This window comes from Rattus rattus, chromosome 4 (assembly GCF_011064425.1).
Source record: "Rattus rattus isolate New Zealand chromosome 4, Rrattus_CSIRO_v1, whole genome shotgun sequence".
NCBI classification, from domain to species: domain Eukaryota; kingdom Metazoa; phylum Chordata; class Mammalia; order Rodentia; family Muridae; genus Rattus; species Rattus rattus.
Window position 1 is genome coordinate 163,412,467 of NC_046157.1, and position 21,779 is coordinate 163,434,245.

A 21,779-nucleotide genomic window follows, 5' to 3' on the forward strand; every position below is an offset into this window, starting at 1 on the left:
GGTTGAATCCCCACTGTCTCATCAATCAGAGCATACAGTTGAAAATAAAAATATACTTGCTTTATTTAACAATTTTCTAAAAGGCAAAAAAGTCATAAAAAGACACAAGCAGTCACACAAATATATTGCACTGGGTGAAGGTACGTTTGGTTTGCGCATGAACAAACCGCTTGTCCGGCAAGGCTCACAAATCATCGCACAAACTCCGAGAGCTTATTTACATTACAAAGAAGGCTCAGTTTCAAATAGAGAAAGTCTCAGGACACCCGTGTAAGCACACATTCTAAAGAAAACAGGACTGGATGCTTGGCATCTTGTAAACAGATTCACAAAATTATCCTAGGAAGTCAACTTCTTAGCAGTTAACAATCAAGGAATATATATTAAATAATCATAAAATAATGCTGATGGTAAACATTCAAGATAGTAGAGAGAAGGTTTTGGCAGTTTTGTGTTTAAGTAACAAGCGTAGGCTTAGACCACCATCTATCTACTCTTAGGCTCTGACTGGTCAGAGGCAGCTGTCTGTAACATTGAATTTCCTTTAAAACATGGCTACTACCTGATCATTGCGAAAGGTGGTGTTGCTTTAATAATAATAATAATAATAATAAAAATAGAGTTCTTGTGTTTATGAAAAATAGGGGTGATATTCAGGCATCAGATGGCTTTCCCATGAAAACCAGCTACAATAGGGACACCTTTCTAGTAGCCGCTTTAGACTCAGGAAACTCTGCTTCCTCTGCTCCAGACTTTGTCCATGTTTTAAGTCTAACAATTCCTCACTGGTGATGTCTCATTCCACCAGGGGTCACCAGGAAGCATGTCGGAACAATCTTTGGATGTCTGATGCAGCATAAGGTTTTGTAGAGCTGGGCAGAGAGGTCCCCTTCTCTCCATGGGTTCCGGTGGTCTGAGGACCAGCAGCACAGACAGATGTGACAGAGAACCAAAGCCACAGGAGCTAGGAATATATATAGTGGGAGGCTGAGCTCCCTGCAAACTGAAGAGCTCAGGGTGACAGTGTCGGTGCCCTCTCCCCGTGTTCAGTGGCTGCTTTCTGCTGGGAGCTGAAATCTGAGAGTCCAACCAAAGAACAAATATATGACCGTGTCCCCAGCAGCAACAAAGTTTGGCTTGCAGAGGCCACCAAACAGACAGGGTGACATGGCTGAAGCCACAGCTCTCTCTGCACACTGGCTATGATGGTCTAAAAAGGATCCAAGAACGGCACAGAAACGTACAGTGGGGGTGCTAGTCTGATGGCATCGGTCACAGACACCACTAAGCTCCATCAGTCCAGAGTAGGCATTTCAACTCTGTTGATGAACTGAAGCCAGGTCAGACTGGAATGCTGGCCACCACAGGACCTGAAGCAAAAGCTGCCACACCATGCTCCAAACCACATAAGGGAACGCACTGAGAGGATGTCAGGAGGGGTGGTCTCTCTGCTTGGGAGATAGGATCTGATACAGCCACACCATGGGAAAGTTCCAGAAAGCAGGCCCTTGGCTGAGCCTCATGTGGCTTCCCCGTTATATGTCACATCCTGGTGATCTGAAACATCCTGATGTTTCAGGACAATCCCCAGGGGTAAGAGGACACTGGTACACTGGAAAGAGGTCTCATGGAGGTCAAGGACTTCTGACGAATCTCACCCCATCCCCCAAATTCCATATTTCTATTTTAATACAAAAACGTATTTCCTCCTAAACCTCCCCACAGCTCTGTTCCACCTTCAGAAAACTATGGTGTTTTGTTTTTTTTCTAAAACAAAAGAAGCAGTGAAGGTATGGGTCCATTTCGTTAGAAACACAAGCTCTTCCACCTCTTCCGAGCACCGTCTAATGAAGACCTCTGGCCGGGGACGGGGTTACGTCTGGGCCTCCTTCCTAGGATTGGCCAGCTGTCCGCTCTCCTCCTCTTTGGCTTCTGAGGTATCACAGAGTCCCAGGGAAGGACTGTCTTCCTCATACGGCAGGCAAAGGTTGCCTTTCTCCTCACTTTCACAGTAAACACAGCCCTTCAGAAAGAACGAGTCACATCAGCAAGAAGTAAGCAGCTGAAATCTTTGCTGTCACGCGCACTCAGCAGGGTAGGGTGGAAGGTTAGCCATGCACCTGGAGGTTGCTGACCAGAGAAGCTAGCTCCTGGTCACCAGTCCCTTCCCACGGACGTCCAACAAACGTGTTCCATGGCATATACAGACTCAAGTGAGGAGGGCGTGCGAGTGTGAGAGATGAGTATGGGGAAGAGTGTGGGTGGCCAAATGGCCACAATGTCTTTGCCAAGGCCACTCCTCCCTTAACAGGTAGAGCCTCGCTCCACTCTCCTTAAAGAGCACTTAGACTCCTTAGAAGTGTAGGACTTCGAAGATCGGGCACTCAGGGGCCGTGCTGGAGGTGGTGAGAACTGGCTTCTATCTACTGTTAAAGTTGAGTGGTGTGATCTGCTGATGAGCAGGAGGAGGAGAGGCATGCTGGATGGCCCTAAGGTTAGCGGCCTGGAAAGGTGGGCCTCCATCCAGCAGGCTGGGAAGGGCATGGATACGGCTAGTGCTTGGTGCCTAGCTGTAGCTGTAGTGAGGGGAGACGATCAACAAGGGAGCTCACAACCAGCTGAGTACTGGGAACTGGGAGGCCAGAGGGATGCCTGGTGCCCAGAAGCTGGAGCTCTTAGCATCTGGAGACAGTGCCACGGCTGAGAGCCAAGGCCCAGACATGTGAGTGGCTGCCCTGGTGCCACTGAACTTCAGTGGCCCCCCACTGCCTGCAAGTCAGCAGATGGCTGCAGAGGCCTGGGGAGCACATATGGTTCCGGAATTTTAAGGCCCAGCAGCCATGGCAGGAAAAGCAAGGTGGACAGAGAAATGTCTGTGCTGCTAAACAGAAATCAGAACGGTGGAAAGGAAAGTCATAAATTTCAGCACGTTGTTCAAGTCAGCCACTTAAACCTTTGGAAGGAATCACCCCTAAGGGTCCCTAGACTCCTTGCCCCTTTTTATGGCAGCATCTTCTATGTAGCCAGATTAGACTCAGACCCTGCAGTCCTCCTGTCTCGGTCTCTTTGCTGGGGTGACAGGTGTGGGCTACCATGTTCAGCCCGACTTGTAACTTTGGCGTGCTATGCGAGAAGGAAGGTTCTGCAAACTTACTGTTACGTCGATGGCAGTAGGCAGACCCCCGGTGTGGACCCACGGATGAACCTCTCGAAGCTCTCGCCTCTGGCCCTCCGTGAAGCGGGGCTGGGACCTCTGCAGCAGCTTCAGCTTCTCCTGGTCCTCTTTCAAGACCGCCTGGAGATCCCTTCAAGACGAGTTAGGTACAGGTGAGTGCCACAGGCTGGGGGGACCATACACTCATTTTCTGTCACTTCTTTTTTAATAGCAACACTGTATAGTAGATTATCCTCCAGATAAAGTAATTGTATCTCTAAATAGTAAATATTCTTTAGTCTTTCTCTTAAAGAAAATCAAGGACACGATTTCAGTCCTTCTGGAGAGCCTGGCATCTTCAGGTGCTGTCTGGAACCCTGGGCTGGCTCTCACTGGTCAGCCTTGGAGACTTAACCATCTAGACTCTGGGACCACACTGTCTCTTTCCTGGGCTAACACCAGCCTGGAGCACAGCTGTCTCCTACTTGAGGTCTGGGGCTCCTCAGTCATTCCTCCTGCTTCGCTGACCAGAGGTCTGCTGCCTTTAGGAAGCTCGGGGGCTCTCTTCCTTTCTCTTAGCTCCCTGTCTGGCAAAGGCAGTGACCTCACCAGCTTCATAGGAGAGTCTGGTCTGCACTCAGAACCGGGACAGGCCCAGGGTTACCACAGACATGGGCTGATCATCCACCTTGACCCTTGATTTTTTTTTTTTAAACCTCAGACAGACACACATCCCATTTACCCCTAAGGTGGCTGAGGTAACAGCTCAAGGGGCAGCACTGAACCCACATATGGCACAAGTGGAGTATGCCACTGGCAAGAGGTTGGTCTCCAGGGTTCTAACTGCTCCAGGGCAGTAGACAGGCTGCTGCAGGCCCAGTGGGGCCACAAAGGAGAAACCTCGTTCCTCTCCACTGCCTCTGCTAAGTCTAGATTAATGCTCCATGGGACATCCACTTGCATGGATGACCTTGGTGTTGGAAACTCCTACCCAGCCCTCTAGGCTTCCCAGGAAGTGCAACAGTTACCGGGAGGGCAGCTGGTATGTCATCATGATATTGTCGTCTGTGTTGGCCATCAGCAGCCAGATGGGGTCCTGCAAGACGTACTTAATGAACTGTTCACTCTCCTCCGTGTCTGTGATCATTTTTGCTTTGTGATTATTCTCTGAAGAGTCAATGCTTCCAAAGTATTTGCTGGTGTGACTTGTGTCACTGCTTCCTTCAAATACACGAAATGCCAATCGTTATAACCTTGACATTAGAAAGCAACTCTTGCACAATGTGCTTATGTGCAGCCACAGCGGCTGCGGAGAGTGGGCTTCCTTAGGTAGAAGCAGCCTGTGCTGGCCCCCTGCCCCTTTGTTCTCCAGTTTTAATGATCTTGGCGATTCGAACGTAGGATACCTGCTAGCACAGTGGCGGTGACTCTCACCTGGTGTGAACCTGAGCTCAGGCAGGGCCTAGTCTTGGAGCCCTGACTTTGTCCCAGGCTCTCACTGTCTGTGGAGAAGAGTCCTGAGAGGGAGTTGCTGGCTCGACTTGTGCTCAGCTGTTGCCCCTGGGCAGAGAGGCCCGGGAGCAGGTTAAGAAGAGCTCACCTTAGGGCAGAACGGGCATCAGGATTTTGAGGGTGGCCTTGTCCCTGGAGGCTCAAGGACACATGTGGACGATCCCTTCCAGTAGCAGTTTGATAGTTATTTCTGCATATGTGTGCCCACTGCCCAGGGAACCCACAGACCGACCCAGCAATGTAACCTCTTCAGTGACACAGGAATTGGGAGCTAACAGCTAGGACCCCGAATTCTGACGACTGGGCAAGAGGAGCTGCGTCCCTGCAGGATGGCCACGACAGAACCCGCCACGAGAATCTCCTAGACTGGCTAGCATACACCTGTGCCCTCAGCACAAACATACCTGCCCCACTCCGGGAAGTGTCACAGCCCAGGGAGCTGGAGCCCAGTGAATCTGAGGTGGCAGATGCCCCGCTTCTCGACAGTGCTGAGCCGGTGGCTGAGCAGAGGTCCTCGCCCAGGAGGAGGTTGAGCAGGTCACTGGAGGTGGAGATGGCATCACTGTTCTGGGTGTCTGAGGGCTCGCTGCACTTTAGGGACAGGAGACACACTGCTGACCATAGGCTTTATAGTGACAGCACAGCACACAACATGCAACAAGGTGGGACAGAACCAAGGGAGTGCAACGGGTGCTTTTGGGCAAAGATCAGTTACAGGGCACATGCCTTTCCTTTATCTGTCAGGCAAGCAGATTTTGTAGTTATGGGGAGAGGGCAGCTGATACTTTAAGAATACCACCCAATGACATGTGACTTTGGGACAGTCGCAACAGACAGCTTGGACTCCAGTGGAAAAAGAACCATGATGGTCCTCAGCTTCCCAGGCAGCATGGCCACGACATGCTACCCATGACTACCCATGGCCACCCGTGACTGAGGCTCTGAGCCCCAGTGGGGCTGCTTGGCGTAGGAAGCACCTGAGATCCTAGTGTCTTAGAAGACAGAGAGGCTCTGGGAGAACCACTGCCCACTTATACATCCCCATGTTCTAAACAGCAGTGCCGACACCTTGTGATGGCAGTGGTCATTCCCGGAAGTTCACACCACACTGTGCCTGGGCTGACCTGGGCTGCGGCTACTGCACAGATAGATTTTTGGAAACCATTACTGGAAAAAAGCCCTTGGCACCATCCTTAAGGCTCTCGGGGACAAACACTCAGGCACACTGGCTCCTGAGCCAAAAGCAGAGATCCTCTCTCACCCTTGTGAGCTCCCGGCCGGGACTCCAGTGGGCAGGATCCTGGACACTGCAGGCTGGAGCCTACCCCTTTCCCCGTGCTGGGTTTCATTCATCTTTGTAGACTGGCCAGACAAGGACATGCTTTTAATCCCTGCACTCAAAGCTGAGGCAGATAGATCTCTGTGACTTTGGGGCCAAGCTAGTCTACATAGCAAGTTCCAGGACAGCCAGGGATAGAGTCAGACTGTCTCAAATGAAAAACAAGCCACAAAGACTTTTAAGACTCATTAGGAGCATGAGGCCCATCTGGGCAGTGGTGGCGCTTGCCTTTAATACTTTGGGAGGCAAACACTGGCAGATCTCTGTGAGTTCAAGGCCAGCCTGGTCTACAGAGTGAGTTCCAAGATAGCCAGGGCTACACAGAGAAACCCTGTCTTGAAAAACTAAAAGAAAAAGGAAACACCAGGCCCATAAATGCCACCCAAAGGCACACACTATTCCTGGTCCTTCCGTTTGCATGATCTGTCACCCTCATTTGCTCCTCACAGAGCTCCAAAGACTGTTCCATGGTATGACCTCATAACCATGAAGTGCACACTCCAGAAAAGACATCCTGTAGGATGAACTCAGGCTGGAGGCTGCCAGGAAGCCCTCAATGCAGCAGTCCCTCTGACATACAGGTGTGTTCTGACCGCCATGTGTAGGGCCTACTGCCTGACAGGAAAGGGGCAGAGCAGAGAATCCTTACTGTTGGAGGTGCCTTTGGCTGCCGGTCCCGAGATGCGCCAGATGTGCAGTCCAGACCAGAAGCTGCTGTCCCCGTGGTCCCCAAGGTCCCTGCAGCTCCAGTACTGCTTTCAGGTGCTTCCTCTAGCTGAAGCAGGTTAAGCTGCAGGGGACTGCTGCCTCGGGACTGGAAGAGCGGTGGGGAGGCTCTGCCCAAGGCCACTGTGCCAGCCGGGGGGGTGACTGGGCAAGCACATGGCTGCCTGAGCATCGAGGTCCGACTAGGGAACTCAGCCTGGGAGGCAGGAGTTATTTCAGAGGCAAGTGTGGGATGGGCCGGAAAGTGAGGTTGGCTGGGGAAGAAGGCCTGAGGCAGGTTTGGGGTTGCTGGTGGAAACGGGTAGCTGGGTAGCATGAAGGCCATGACGGGAGCCAAGGGGGCAGCGAACGGCAGGGGCTGCACTGCGAATTCAGGCTGGGTGCCCATAGGCACAACAGGCATGGTGAAGCCGGTGTGGGCGGCTGCAGGTGGTGCCACCACCGTCCCTGGTGTGGATACTATTCCGGGTGCCGGGAACACAGGTAGGGGGTAAGCTGGCACTGGAGCGGGAAATGGTGCAGAGGGACAGCTAGACTGGGATGTGTCGGAGGGCGACCAGGCTGTGGCATTCAGGCCCACGAGGGGAGGTCGGTGGGACACGGGTCCCCCAGACCCTGTGCTCTCAGAAGAGTCTCGAGTCTTGACACGCTTGGACTTCAGTTTCCTGTTCTTTCCAGTTTTTTTCCAAGATGACTCTATTCCAGAAGTATTTCTTAGTCCTGGGGCAGCCGAAATGTGGAGAAAGAACTAGAGTTAAGATTGCAAAGTGGCTACCAGCCCTACTGTGTCGACTCCCAGGGGCTGTAGAATGGTGGCTCAATTCCACAGCCCTGGATTCAACACTCAGGTTTCCTCAATCCACGGCCAGTGAGAGGAACTGAAGCAAAGGAGTAGGCTTTTCATAAAACCAAATTTTATCAGCCTGAAAGTGCATCTTTAATTACAAGGCCATGTCCCACATGTCTTCTTGAAGTTCCGCATCCTCTCTCTTGTAAGTTCTATGTCCATGGAGAGATCAGTTGAAATGGGCCAGGAAACTTCCTCCCTGTCTCGCTCTCACAATGCTAAAAGGTGCTCTGAGGGCCGTTGAGGGGGGAAAGACGCTAACAGTCTAATCTAGCTGTGAACTCTGTGAACTCCAATAATGACCAGTGTGACATGAGAGCCCAGAGCAAGAGTGGCATCAATGTTGGAGGGGAGGCCAACCAGCGGCCCTTTCTGGTGAGATTTAAGGCCCCTTGCCCAGGAGGACAGGCGTGTCTGATCCTGTAAATCTGGGGAGATCGTAGGTCCCAGGAGTAATCTACCACTATTATTTTGCTAAGCACACACAGTGGCAAACTGACCTCTAAATTCCTATCTCTGTACCCGCAGATGACTGCAGCTTGTTACAAGTTGTCCAGGACATGGTCGTTAGCACAGAAACTCACAGCTAAGGGTCAGTGGAGCGCTCAGCCACAATGGGGCGTCCACATCAAACCTTACCCCAAGGCTCAGAACATCAAAGAGAGGTTAGCAGACTTTAAGAGCCAGAAGTTGGGCAGGACCAAACCAAAATAGATCTTCTGGAGCTGACGGGACCGCTATGCTCATGAACTTAAAGCAGCTGGGATCGCCTGTACAAGATCAAGCCAGTCAACAATTTATCATGGAGGCAGAAGGGGGCTCATGGAACCCAAACCCTAACTGAGGAGCTCTGGACAGCTGAGTGTTTTGGAGGGAGGCAGAGCATGTTTTCTTTAAAGGCGTGGCCCACAGGAGGCCAACTACTCTCACACAGATGGTCCCAAAGCTAGAAGTACATGAGTAACAGAAATTAGACTGAGAGGAGGGTGGGCGGTGTGGGGTGTGGATCTGGGAGCAGGTAGCGGGGATGAGTGGGTGGTGCGTGTATGAATATAAACAGTATGTTTTATGGAATTCTCAAAAATCTATTAATTGAAAAGAAATAAAACAGAAAAAAAGCCCAAAATCTTGCCTTTTTATGCTATTACCTGATATTTAGAAAAAATATATATTGGTGTGCACACCCTAAATGGCAGAATAGCTGGTCCACTTAACCTACCACTACTGTTTCCTAAAGGGATGATCTATGTTCCAGTGCCACAGGGGAGCTTGGTGTGGCTGCCTGGATCTAGAGCACCCATGAGTCCATGTTGAGGGCTCAGTTGCTGCCCCTGGGGGATGGAGGTGGAGCCTTTAGAAGGCTGAGCCAAGCTGCTGAGGACACGCCCTAAGATACTGGACTCACTTCTTGGCCTTGGAGGCCAGCAGCTCTTCAGTCAGTCTCCTGCCACGGTATGCTGCTTTACCCCACAGAGCCGGGCAACTGTGGCCAGAAACCCCCGGAATTGGGAGCCCAAATAAACACGGTCCCCCTATAAGTTGGTCCTCTTAGGTATTTGTCACAGTGCTGGGAAGCTGGCCAACAGTCACACTAGCCCAGGAACACATTGTGCATTCCCACTGCCTCCCTGTGGCGCAGCCGGGAGCCTGTTTTCTTTCCATTTCATCAGAATAACAGGCATAAGGCCCAGTATGCAGGAGGCATCTGTGGGCTTGTGCCAGGGCGGGCCTCACACCTTTCCTACATGGTGAGACAAACAGCCCAGCCCAAGCCATTGCTCTGCTCTAGATTCTGTCTCTATTTGCTGCTTTTCCTCCTGGAAATGTTTCCCCGCAGAGAGAAGAACAGTGCTAAGTATGGGCTGTTGTCAGGACTTTCTGGAAGGTTGTGTGGTCCATGTCATGTGCACACTGCAGGGTCCCGGACTGTGGGAAATGGAACCATGTACACTTGGGTCTGCTCGGGATGGGACAGGCAAACTTTCATTCCCACTGAGGCTCCTGTATGTGGCAAGACTTTGTGGGGAGGGGGCTGGAAAGAGGTGAGAAGGAAGCCTCAGAAAAGCAATCCTGCCTGCTTGTTGCTCAGCAGAACAGCATGCTTGTTGAAGACAGTTCAATCCCTACCTTCAAAAGTAAGAAAGACAGAAGAAAAGATATGGTCTTTAAAAGAGGTCATAGTCTCCTCAGTTCCTTTCAGTGTGTTTGTGGAGCTGGTCTGGTGGTGGGTCTCCTGGGCTGACTAGCTGTGATCCCGGACCAGTGCTCCAGAGCAAGAGGAGAGCTGGTATCTTGGGGGCCAGTGTGGCCCCTGGCCTCTGAGATACAAAAAGGAGGTTTGGCTTAGGAGCCAGGTGAGTGGTGTGGGGTGAGCCAGATCCCATCATGAGTGCGTGGACAGATGGCCAGACTCAAGGAGCAGGGTGCTGTAACAGAAAGCCCTCAGACCACCCAGGGTCTGAAGAACAGTTTCATGCTAATGGCTGTGGCTGTGGTTTGGATGCACAGGGCAGCCCCAGGCCAGGACGGTGGGTCCCCAGGAAGAGGGAAACCATCCCTCCATTCCCGAGAGCTGCCTGCTAAGGGTTTCATGGTGCAATGCTTATTCTTTGCAGGTTGAACTTACCTCAGGGTCTTAACTGGGTGGGGGTGGGGGTAGCCCCAGCAACCTGCCGAAGCTAGCCTAGCGCTCTGCAACTATTTATGGTACGGTTCCCTTGGGGACATGAGGCTGTGTTCTCGAAAGAGTTCCCATGCTGCATGGCTACTCCACATGTACACCTCAGACCTGGCACAGTTCAGTGTGTTAGCGCCGTATGCAGGCCTCTCAAGCACTCCCGATGGCCCACACCTGCAATCCTAGCATTAGGGAGGCTGAGGCAAGAGGATTGTTGTGAGTGCCAGGCCAGCATCACCGGATCTTAGGAAAAAGAACAAAGAGCTTAACAATGCTCAGCTCACCTCGATCACTCGCCGGGGCTCGGGACCGCTCCTGGAGATAGTTCTGGCAGTGAGCCTGCAGGGCACCGAGCCTGCTCACTTCCCTGAACCTCTGCAGGAAGCCCTGTTCCTCTCTCTGGGTATGTGCAGCCAGAACTTCCTTGGTGAGGCCTAGCTTCTGCAGAGGCCCCTTTTCTTGGCTGAGGCCACCAGCTGCATCATCCTGGGACTCAGGCCCACTGGCCACATCTTCTACTGTCTCTGCAACAAGAAGCAGGCTCTGGTTAGCATGTACTTGTCAGTGCAACCCACTGAACGGACAACTCACACCCAGTTGACCCGTGATGCCCACAACTGGCAGCAACATTCCCTGGGCCTACTTTAGTTTTCCAAGAGTCCCAGGAGGCAAACAGAGACCTGAAGATCCACTGGGTCAGGTATCAGGACTATGAATAACAGGGAACTGGGAGCTGTGGGCTTCTACTCTGGGCCTGAAGACATTCCAAAGCTGCCTTCAGCTTTGATACACAAGGGACAGAGCCAAAGTGCTACTAGAGTTCTTCCAGAGTTCAGAACCACACATGGTAGCCATTGTGATTATGTAGTCTACAAAGCAGAGAGGTCAGAGCACGGTGGCCAAGCCCTTGGGGTACATTGCTTCCCATCGTTCCCTTCTTTGTGGTAACAAGCTTATAATTTACTGTGTGTACGTGTGTGTACATATGCATGTAAGCATGTGTGCACTCAAGTATATGTGCATGCATGTATACACATGCAGGTGAGGAGGCCAGAGGTCCAACTTGGATGTCCTCCTCCCTTGTTTTCCACCTTATTTTTTGAGGTATGATCTCTCATGGAACCCAGAACTCAGCAGCTTAGTTATATTGCCTGGCAGTGAGCCCCAGAAGTCCCCATCTTTGCCTTCCTAGTGCTAAAATGACATAGGAGGCCACTGCTCCTGGGTTTTTGTGGGTACTAGGGACGAACACTGGCCTCATGCTGGCTCAGCAGGAACATTACCTACTGATTCATCTCTCTGGCTTCAAAGCCTCATTTTAAGAGAACTCAGCCCCAATCAGTCATCTTACAAGGTGTTCTGGTTCTTTCCCCTATGTAGAAACTGGGCCTGCACTATACGGAACAGACACTAAGGCAGACAACTCCCACCAGGTGGCGCCAGAGAACAGCAGAGACTTGGACTTGGGCCCTAGCTGGCCACATCCCACCTCTGAATTTTAAGTACCCAAATAACCTTTACTGGGACTTTTTTGGTAAGTTCGAATAAACGTAATAGTTCAAAAATGGAAGTTCGCATTTTCACTTCTCAGTAAAATGTATGTGTACAAGCATATGGTGTGTGCATACACGCTTGTGTGTGTGTGTGTGTGTGTGTGTGTGAGTCTGTGCATGAAGCCAGAAGAGGATGCCAGGTGTCCTGTTCTGTTACTTTGCACCTTATTCCTTTGAGAGACAAGACTGCTCATTGACCCTGGGGCTAGGGTTATGGGCAGCAAGCTCCAGAGACCCTCTTGTCTTCACCCTCAAAAGTTCTGGTCTTATAGGCATGCTCTTGACCATGGCCTACTTTCTGTGCGAGTGCTGGGGATGTGAACTTTTGTTCTTATGCTTACACGGAAGGTGCTCACCAAGCCATCTCCCAGCCTCCAGAGTTCCTTCATGAAACTCAGACTGCTGTTGATATTTCCCAGGGGTCTCTGGCGTACGTACCTAGTTCAGGCTGTGGCTTTTTGTCGCCCACGTGCACGATGGTGCTGCTGTAGCTGCACTGGCTGGTGAGGGACACCACACTCTCGGCCTTGCCCGGCAACGCTAAGGAGCTCAAGTGAGCACTGACCTCCGTGTGGCTGGTCACCTTGGAGGGCCGAGATGTCTCTTAATGAGAGAAAAACAGAAGCAAACACATATGCAGGATGAATACCACTGTCCAGTTAAGGAGCTGCAGATGCAAGGGACCTATGGGGCCGTGGCTGGCTGCACCCCTGCCCCATGGATGCTTGGTCCTGTCCTCAGGAAAAAGGGGAAGAGAGAGGAAATGACCAGAGCAACTTGAACGCTACTCTCAGAGCCCATGACATCTGCAGTGTGTGTGTGTGTGTGTGTGTGTGTGTGTGTGTGTGTGTGTGTGTGTGTGTGTGTGATCTAAACCGGTGGTTCTCAACCTGTGGGTCACAACCCCTTTGGGGGTTCGTCGAATGAACTTTTCACAGGGGTCACTGGGAAACACAGATGATTCACAACAGTAGCAAAATAACAGTTGTGAAGTAGCAACAAAAATAACTTTATGGTTGGGGCCACCATAGCCTGAGGTACTGTATTAAAGGGTCACAGCATTGGAAGGTTAAGAACCACTGTTCTAGATGGCTGTGGGTCTAGCCAGGGTCCTCTGGTGTGTAGCAAGAATTTCTCCAATAGGCAGGAGGCAGGGGTAATCTGGGCTGTCCACTCTGTTCCTTGCATGACCAATTTACTCTCTTGTGCTTCATTTAATAAACAGGACACTCTTATCTCTTCTTTAAAATTTTACCATTATTGTGTGTATGGACTCTTGTGCCACAGTGCACGGGGAGGCCAGAGGACACTTCCGTGGATCCTGGTTGGATCTGAGGACTGAATCCAGGCTGTTCAGCTAGCACAGCAACAACCCTTACACACTGAGCCATCTTGCCAGTCCCGTTTCTTTTTCTTTTTGGAGTTTTTTTTGAGAGAAAGTCTCATTTTGTAGCCAAGGCTGGCCTCCAACTCTGCATGGTCCTCTGCCAGCCACGTGCTGAGATTGCTGGGATGAACCACTAAATTCAATGGGATTCCTTTGCGACCCTGGTCAGAATTCCAAGGGTTGAATCGGCCTGAGCTTTAGAATGGCCACAGGGCACACTAGGGCTCACAGGCAAAGGCTCCTCTGTATAGACTAGGAGGTGTTTGCTGCGGAACCACTGAGGCTGGTACAGCCAGAGGAGGGAGGGGAGCCCATGGCTGTCCCCTGGCTACCAGCAGGCTTCTCAGGTCCCCGTTCTCAAAGCTTAGTGCTCTGAGACTAGACATCACCTTGGCCTGCAAGAAGGGTATTTATTGACTTTCTGTTACTTTGGCCATTTAAAAACACTGCTGGTGTATCTACAAAACTATGAGAAATTAATTCAGGGGGAAGAAGGGACACCCGAGGGTTTATGATGCTTCTGACCCCACCCAGGAGACTTGACGGGGCCACAGGTTAGAAAGCTCCTAATGGAAAATATACCTCCAGAGTGCAGCCCAGGGCTGACCGTGGCCTTCCGGGATGGGATGTTGGCTGGGAACTCGCACTTTCTTTTCAGCGTGGCTGCCTCGTTGCAGCTCTCCAGGTACCTGCATAAAGGTCGGAAGGCATCATGTGGGTGAGAAGGTGGGGGAGATGAGGATACCAATGACAGGAGAGATCAGACGTGTCCTGTGTACCTGATGACACTGTCCAGGCAGCTGATCTGCTGGTAGGAGCAAGGAGGCTGGCTCTTATAGGCTAGTTCCTCTGGAAAGCTAGCCTTGGGTAGGCTGGCCCCCGAGCTGTCCCTTTCCATGGTGGTGACAGACCTCACCTGAGCTGGAGGGCTACTTTGCATTTCTGAAAAACACACACACATACGAATTTTTTCATTTAATACCTTTTATCTGTCAAAGGAAACGTTTACATATTTTTTTTTTCTTTTCTTTTTTTCGGAGCTGGGGACCGAACCCAGGGCCTTGCGCTTGCTAGACAAGTGCTCTACCACTGAGCTAAATCCCCAACCCCACGTTTACATATTTATAAAGCATTTTTCTCTGCTCAAAGACAGGAGTAAGGATTCGTAATGTACAGATAAGAGACCCTAGTGACAGTCTGCATTTGGAACCCCTGTGGGTCAGACAGCTGGAGTGGGAGCTTAGAGTAACCTATCGCCCATTTGAGGCCTGCTTCTCTCTGGGCTTAACTGCTCATGTCAGGGCCATTCTCAGGACTCAGAGCTCAGGGTGAAAAAGGATGGATCTTAAAATACTGAACTTGTGGCCAGTTAGATCCCACATGTCTTATCCTCCTGGGCAGGGCAGGCTAGACTGAACACAGGCTAGGACCTTGCATGTGTGGCTCAAGTACTCTCCTGTGTACTACCCCTGTAGCCCCTCCATCACTAGATATTTATTTATTTATTAGAAACAAAGTCTCACTATGTAGCCCTGGCTGACCTGGAACTTGTTAGGTAGACCAGGCTGGCCTTGAACTCACAGAGATCTGCTGACTTCTGCCTCCCCAAGTGCTGGGACCATCATACCTGGCTTTCCTTTTCTTTTTTCTTTTATTGATTGACTGATTGACTGATTGATTGGGATATGGTCTCACTAAGTTACCCAGGAGGCAGGCTGACTTTAAACTATGGAACCCAAGCTTGCCTTGACTTTCTGCCTTAGTATCTAAGGGACAATTTTGATGACAATGATCGCACAGCAATGGGTGCCCAAGGACTAGGCTGTGGATGCCACTTGTGGCTTGTGCTCACCATGGGAACCACATGCTTGCCCTCCTGAGAGATCTTAAGCAACAAGCGATACTTTATTCACTGGTGCATGCCCAACAGCCAGCACCTTACTGTCTACTGTAGATGGGTCTGTTTTTGAGAACTCTGCCAAGGCAAGTGTGTGTGTGTGTGTGTGTGCCTGTAGATGCTAGTTTGTACATGCATGAAGTGTGAGCACATGGTTACACTGCTACTCTGCAGAGTGAGATGATATCACACACTCCTCAACCCCATGGCCACAGCTCCCATTACACTCAGTAGGCAGCTCCTAGGGAAAGGAGCCACATACTGCAGCCCTAGTGGTCCACAGGGTAACAAGGGCCTGCTGGACAGTAGGACCTGCACTTGGCTAGACAAAGAGGCAGCCTTATTTCTTTGCAGAGCAAGGATGAAGTTAAGCACACTCAGGAGGGGACCTTCCCAGACCTCAAACAGAGCAATAAGCCGGAAAAGCCCGGTCCCTGCCTCTGCCGTCCTGAGACACACACAAAAGAGCATGGGGTGTCTTTTGTTTTCTTTTTGTTGCTGTTGTTTTGTTTTGAGATATGGTTTCTCTGTGCAGCTCTGGCTGTCCTGGAACTCATTCTGTAGACAAGGCTGGCCTCAAACTCAGAGATCCATCCACCTGCCTCTGCCTCCCAAGTTGCTGAGATCAAAGATACAGCCACCACCACCAGGAGTTTTCTTTCTTTCTTAATTTCTTTCTTTCTTTCTTTCTCTCTTTCTTTCTTTCTTTCTTTCTTTCTTTCTTTCTTTCTTTCTTTCTTTCTTTCTTTCTTCTTCCTTCCTTCCTTCCTTCCTTCCTTCCTTCCTTCCTTCCTCTCATTTTCTGTGCATTGGTATTTTGCTTCTGTGTATGTCTTGTGTGAGGGTTTCAGATCCCTTGGAACTGGTTTGACAGACAGTTATGAGCTGCCATGTGGGTACTGAACCCAAAATTGAAGAGTAGCCAGTGCTCCCGACTACTGAGCCATCTCTCCAGCCATGGCTTGCTTTCTTTTTAAAAAGAAGAATAAATGTAGATTTCTTAAGGAAAAGTGAGAGCTTCTGAGAGCAAGGGCTCCAAGAGGAGCCAGAGGAATCTTTTTACCTGCAACAGAGGCTTCCTTTTGTCCTCCAGACTCAGGAGAAAAGTGACTTTTGCTTTGACTCTTGCCACTGGTTTTAAAAATTCCCTTGAAGAAAAACAATAAGGAACACGTTATTCATTCTAGGAGACCTTCTGACCGTCCCCCACAGAGAGGGCAGAGAAGCTAACGCAGGGGGTGGAGCGGCACAGGGAGTAACTTAGGGCAGCGTCCAGGGCCCGCACGCACAGGGCGAGAGTGCTCACCATGGAGCGTACTCACTACATTCCAACCCAGATTCGGAAATCCTGAAGGAGCCAGGTGGAGCTGGCGACAACTCCCATGATCCCCATGGGAAACACAGAATAAAGGAATTGCTGAGGCGTCCACACCACCCTCCAATTAAGGTTTTGTTTCCGCGGCTTTGCCCACCTAAGTCATTTTCCTTTATGTATTTAACTACAGGCAGCTGCGGCAACTGGAAATACGAAGCAGATCTCAGGGGAACTGGGCCGGACGAGAAGGCGACTGAGCCACTGGCTCCGGCCACTGCCTGGCTATCACTGCTCGTGCTTTCTAACTCAGGAGTGGCACTGCTGAACTTGCTTTCTCAGGGACAGGAACAGAGAGGGACGTACGGATCTCCTCCAGTGAGACTCCTCTTGACCATTGCTGTCGCTGGATGATGTCTGGCTCATGAGGTGTTCGTGGGATCCGTTACTGCCCAGGCTCCCATAGCCACTGGAGCCGCTGTGGGGGACAGGCTGAGGGAAAAGCAAACAGATCACGGTAGACAGGGGTAGAAGAGGTCACCACAAGTCAAGCTCAAACAGTGGTCTCAGCCAGCCCACAGTTACACAGAGAAGACAAGTGCAGGGGAGCTTGAACCCCAAGATGTCTGGCCTTCATTCTTGGTGTCCTAATAATCTCTGGTGTGTAGTCACCAAGAAGATTCCATTAAAAGGCACATGTTTATGTGATGCAGGCAGGCCCATGCCTTGAATCCCAGCACTTGGGAGGCAGAGAGGTGGGTGGATCTCTGTGAGTTTGAGGCCAATCAGGTATAGAAAGGGAGTTCAAGGCCAGCCAAGAGCACACGGAGAGACCCATCTCAACATCCCCCTACCCCCCAAAAGAAAACAAAGGGCGAAGATAAAAAGGAACATGTTTGTGAGGGTTTGAATATGCTTGGCCTATGGGAGTGGCACTATTAGGAGGTGTGGCCCTGTTGGATCAAGTGTGTCACTACGTAGGTGGGCTTTGAGGGCTCCTAATGCTCAGGCTCCATCCAGTATGGAAGAGAACCTCCTCCTGGCTGCCTTCCAATCAAGATGGAGAACTTGTAACTCCTCCAGCACCACATGTCTGCCTGGAGGCTGCCATGTTCCCACCATGATGATAATGGACTGAGCCTCTGAAACTGTAAGCCAACCCCAATTAAATGTTTGCCTCATAAGAGTTATCTTGGGCATGGTGTCTGCTCACAGCAATGAGACCCTGACTAAGACGATGTTCAGCCAGCTAATTATTGCACAGCTGAGGTCTTCTTCAGTCTATCGAGTTTTAGAAACATTGAACCAATTCAACTACAGTCACACTTTGTATCCTACAACCAAGATGGGGACATCCACTCAGTAGTGGGACTGACTGTGCTTAAACTGATTTTACTGGAGGGTGATGTCAGCAAGTCGCCAGGGTTGCTGACGGTGTTTTGGGAAAGAGTAGGACTTACACCAGTGGGAATCACATCAGGACTGAAGGACAGACTGTGGGTATGGACACCCTTCAACTGCTTACTCAACATGATGGTTGAGTCACGGAGGATTCTAACACTAGGAAAACTTGAGGGTGCTTGGTAGTTCTCAGGCCAACCAAGACTATCCAAACATGGCCCACCTGTGTAGACCTGTGGGGCCAGGCAGAGCAGAGCAGAGCAATGCCAACTCAATACTCACCTGCATCAGTAGCCGGTGGATTTGCTCTGTGAGCTCCTGAACGCTGGGGTGCGGAGTCTTCTCCTCTGGGCAAGGGGAGGCTGCGAACACATCCTCATTCAAAGGGCCTCTGCATGATTTGAATTTGTTTCCTCAGAAGGGCCTGGCTGGCCTGAACGTGGTACCCACACTGCCTACTGGGGTTGGGATCTCCATCTCCACCCCACAGACCCCCAGCTGCATATAACTTCGTTTACAAGCATTCCTCCCACATGGGCAGGTCATCTTCTTGCCGGCCACATGGCCAGCGGCTCCCCCATTGGGAGATAGCCTCCATCTTTGCTCTCTGCTGGTGGGAAGTGAGAATAGGCCAGGATCCCCCAAAACCCACAGTAGAACCCTGGGAGCACTCACACCCTGACTTTGTGCCTCCCGATGATGAAGGATATCTTCCTGCTCCACGGGTTGATGAAGCTGGACCAGCTAGTGTCCAGTGTGATGTACTCCCCATTGCGGGTGCGGAATCGAATGGGAGAATAATCGAAAGGCTGCCCACCGGCCTGTAGGACTAGAGGGTAAGAAACAGTCTCAGGGCTGGTGTGTGAGACAGAGAGCAGACACACATAGGCTGGCCAAGGTCACCTCCCCAAAGCCTCTGCTTTCAACTCCTGTGTCTGCTTCAAAACCCAGCAGGGATGGTTTCCAGGAGTGGCAGTTTCATCTCCTACATCAAGATGCAAATCTCTCAGTGCTACCCACATCTACAAGGGCTTGTCTTGCTTGGAGGGGTCCTGTGCAGTCTACTCCCAAGGACGGTCGAAACCTTCCTGCCCCACTGCTTAACTGCTCTCCTCATACTCATGGACACCAAAACTATAAATGGGTCACCAAAAACCCTTTGAGTTTTTTTCCCCTGGTCTGCCCATAGCTGATGGCACCAGGTCTCATCAAGAAAGCAGGGCATCTCCCAGGGTGCAGTATTCCCAGTGGGTCCAACCCCTCTGAGCACCAGAGCACACAGGCCTCGGGGCTTAGAGAAGATGACCTACTCTTCTTGTGGATGGCGAGCATCAAGGGCCGGTCGCTGGGGTGGAGCTGCACGAGCACAGGGGTCTCGATCAGATCCTGAGGTAGATAGCCCAGGAGCGGGACGGCCCTGCAAGGTAAGGGACACAGGGCAGTCAGCGTGGAATACAAGTGTCAGGCAGAGCTGGCAGATTCTGAGGGAGGGCCATCCCAAGGGCACCTCCTCATCCAGAGACAGACGCAGGCACCAAAGTCCCCCAGATGGAAACATGGCAGAGGCAGGGGTAGGGAGTCTCAGCTTGGCAGCATTCCAGCATCCCTTCAGTGTGACAGTAATGAGGCTGGAAGCTACAGCATGGTGTCCAACCTCCTAAAAGAATACATCATGACATATTGGTCTCGTTTTGATATTGACCAGTTTAATATGAGTCTCTGTTTAACCAGTTCTGGCTGAAAGCTGTCTTTTCTAAGTCAGAATGTCTTCCTTCTGTCACGTTGATGCCACTTTGACCCCTATAGCAGGTCGTTTCCTGTGGCTCTCCAACAAGTCCCCATGACTGGCTAGAACCCTTGCTCCAGTGCCTGTCTGAGCTTCTGTAAAGTGAAGTCCCTTGGTGCTTGGGGCTGGTCTTCAAGTCACCGTAGGGGTGGAACCGAGGCAGCTGTCTATGCCCGTTTGCACCTAGCTTGGCTAGCTGCCTCCTCTTCCCCAGGCATTCCAGCATTCCATCCCAGCAGATGTTTCCTCAAACTCTCCTCTGCTCAAGTGTAAGGCCTACACACATCCTCAGACTGGAACTTTTTCCAGGTCTGACTTTATCCTCAGTGTCTGAGGCACACGCACTCTTAGGCCTCCTGTTTCCCTTCGGACAGAGTGTACAGGATGTTCCTGGCGCCCTCCCAATACGAGCCTGGCTGGAGGAATTGGGGGACGGGCGGAAGAATGGGGAAAGAGGAAGAAGTTGTTTCGGGGTGGGGGGAAGGCAGGGAGAGAAAGGAAAAGAAGAACAAAGTGGAGGAGGAAGGGCTCTATGCTTGGTCCTGACCACAGGGTTCCATGAAGGGGCCCTGTAGCTTCCACTCGTCGGGGAGAACTGGCAGACTGGCTCCCTCAGGCACTAGCCTGCCCTCTTCCCCACAGCTGGAGCAAAACATCTGGCAGTCTGCACACAGTCCTTAGGTCTAGGTAACAATGGCAGCGTCTTAGGTGGCTTGTACACTCAGCCCCAAGATCTGCATCTGATACTCTCTCTCTGGACCTGGACCACAGGTGACCTGCAGGACACCTAAGGGAGGGAGTGGCAGGTCTCTGGCTGCCCGCAGAGCAGAACCTTTTGGAGGCAATGCAGCATGACTCAGAAGAGGAGACCTCGTGTCCCTTGCCAGGTTGACAGAGGAGAACCAGATCCTCCAGAATCTAGGGGGTGGCTTGATTTGTTTCTCTGTCCACTTCCTGTGGTATTTTCTGAAGACACATTTCTCCAAACCACTCCTAATAGCCATTTGATCTCCTACTCCTCATCTCTCAAGGAGCCAGGAGAAGGCACAGTGGACCACAACCTGTTGAGACCAAGTACTTCTGAGTGTAGTCAGGACTTCTTACGCCAGCTACAGTACCCTCTATGGCAGACCCAGCGAGACAGGCCTGAGGAACTCTCTGAGGAAAGGTATGTGAGGGGGACCCCAGAAGACAGACTCCTGCTGAGGTCCTGCCAGTAACATCTGCTCCTGACATTAGCCCTCAACACCCACCCCATTCCCGATGGTACTAACGCCCACTAGACAGTGTTGAGTAGGGTGAGAAAGGCAGGCTCGACTAGCTAATCCCCATCTACAGCACCCGCTTCTTAGAAACTGTGGTGCTTGTTTTTCTTGCTTTTCTTCCTTTTGAAGTAGGATCTTGAGCTCCCAAATGTTCCTGTCTCAGCCCTGTCGTCACGCCAGGATCACAAGTGTGTGCTACTGCAATTGGATCTTATGAACACGTTAGCGTCATTTCAAATTACTTCACTGCCTGTGTAGTCACATGTTCTGTAAGAGTGAGACATAGCCTGAAAAATGCATCCCTAGGCAATTCTACTGTGCAAGAAGAGCCGAACTCCTACAGCACAGACCAGTCACCGGGCCTGACTGCTGATGCAAGGTAGGAACACAGGGCACAGTGGGGTTGCTGCCCAGCACCTGTCTTGTGAAATAAAGGGGAGCACTTGCTAAAATGACACGCTGTGAATCCATAACAGAAACAACAGTGCTGTACTGGGCACAGCTGTGGCTACTACCCTACTGTAGCCCGGCATTATGACAGCCTGTCTGTCACTAGATACCAGGATCACAACAGGGTATGTGGTCCGACTGAGGCATCACTGTGTGCAGAATGGCACAGCCACACATTTTTGTTGATTGCCAGGTATGGACAATGACACACAAGCTTGTCTTCAGCAATGATGGCAAAAGCAGAAAGTTCATTTTTATCACTTCGGTTGTTACCAGGACAATGAGGAAACCCTGAGTGCCTGTCCTAGGATCTGGTGACATGGAGGACACAGTACTGATTCCCAGACCAATGACAGTGGGGTGGCATGAACAGTGAGACACTACTCACCTTTCATCCACATCCTGGAACAAGCAGTTTGGTGTGTGGGTTGTTGTGAAAATTCTCTTCTCGGGAGGAATTCTAGGAGCTGAAA

General features: G+C 51.1%; 1 protein-coding gene across 1 annotated transcript in view; it reads right to left on the reverse strand.

The window, feature by feature from the left end:
* Positions 1-1,759: 1,759 nt before the first annotated feature.
* Positions 1,760-21,779, reverse strand: part of Per2 (period circadian regulator 2) — a 31,906-nt gene continuing 11,886 nt past the window's right edge. The window contains exons 8-22 of the mRNA XM_032901637.1: positions 21,695-21,773; positions 19,116-19,222; positions 18,481-18,634; positions 18,088-18,196; positions 16,771-16,896; positions 16,156-16,240; positions 13,975-14,137; positions 13,778-13,884; positions 12,247-12,411; positions 10,540-10,779; positions 6,655-7,451; positions 5,071-5,257; positions 4,183-4,375; positions 3,155-3,305; positions 1,760-2,023 (exon numbers count right to left, since the gene is read on the reverse strand). Coding sequence (XP_032757528.1) covers positions 1,874-2,023; positions 3,155-3,305; positions 4,183-4,375; positions 5,071-5,257; positions 6,655-7,451; positions 10,540-10,779; positions 12,247-12,411; positions 13,778-13,884; positions 13,975-14,137; positions 16,156-16,240; positions 16,771-16,896; positions 18,088-18,196; positions 18,481-18,634; positions 19,116-19,222; positions 21,695-21,773 — 2,813 coding nt within the window. The 3' untranslated portion in view covers positions 1,760-1,873. The remainder of the gene's footprint in view (positions 2,024-3,154; positions 3,306-4,182; positions 4,376-5,070; positions 5,258-6,654; positions 7,452-10,539; positions 10,780-12,246; positions 12,412-13,777; positions 13,885-13,974; positions 14,138-16,155; positions 16,241-16,770; positions 16,897-18,087; positions 18,197-18,480; positions 18,635-19,115; positions 19,223-21,694; positions 21,774-21,779) is intronic.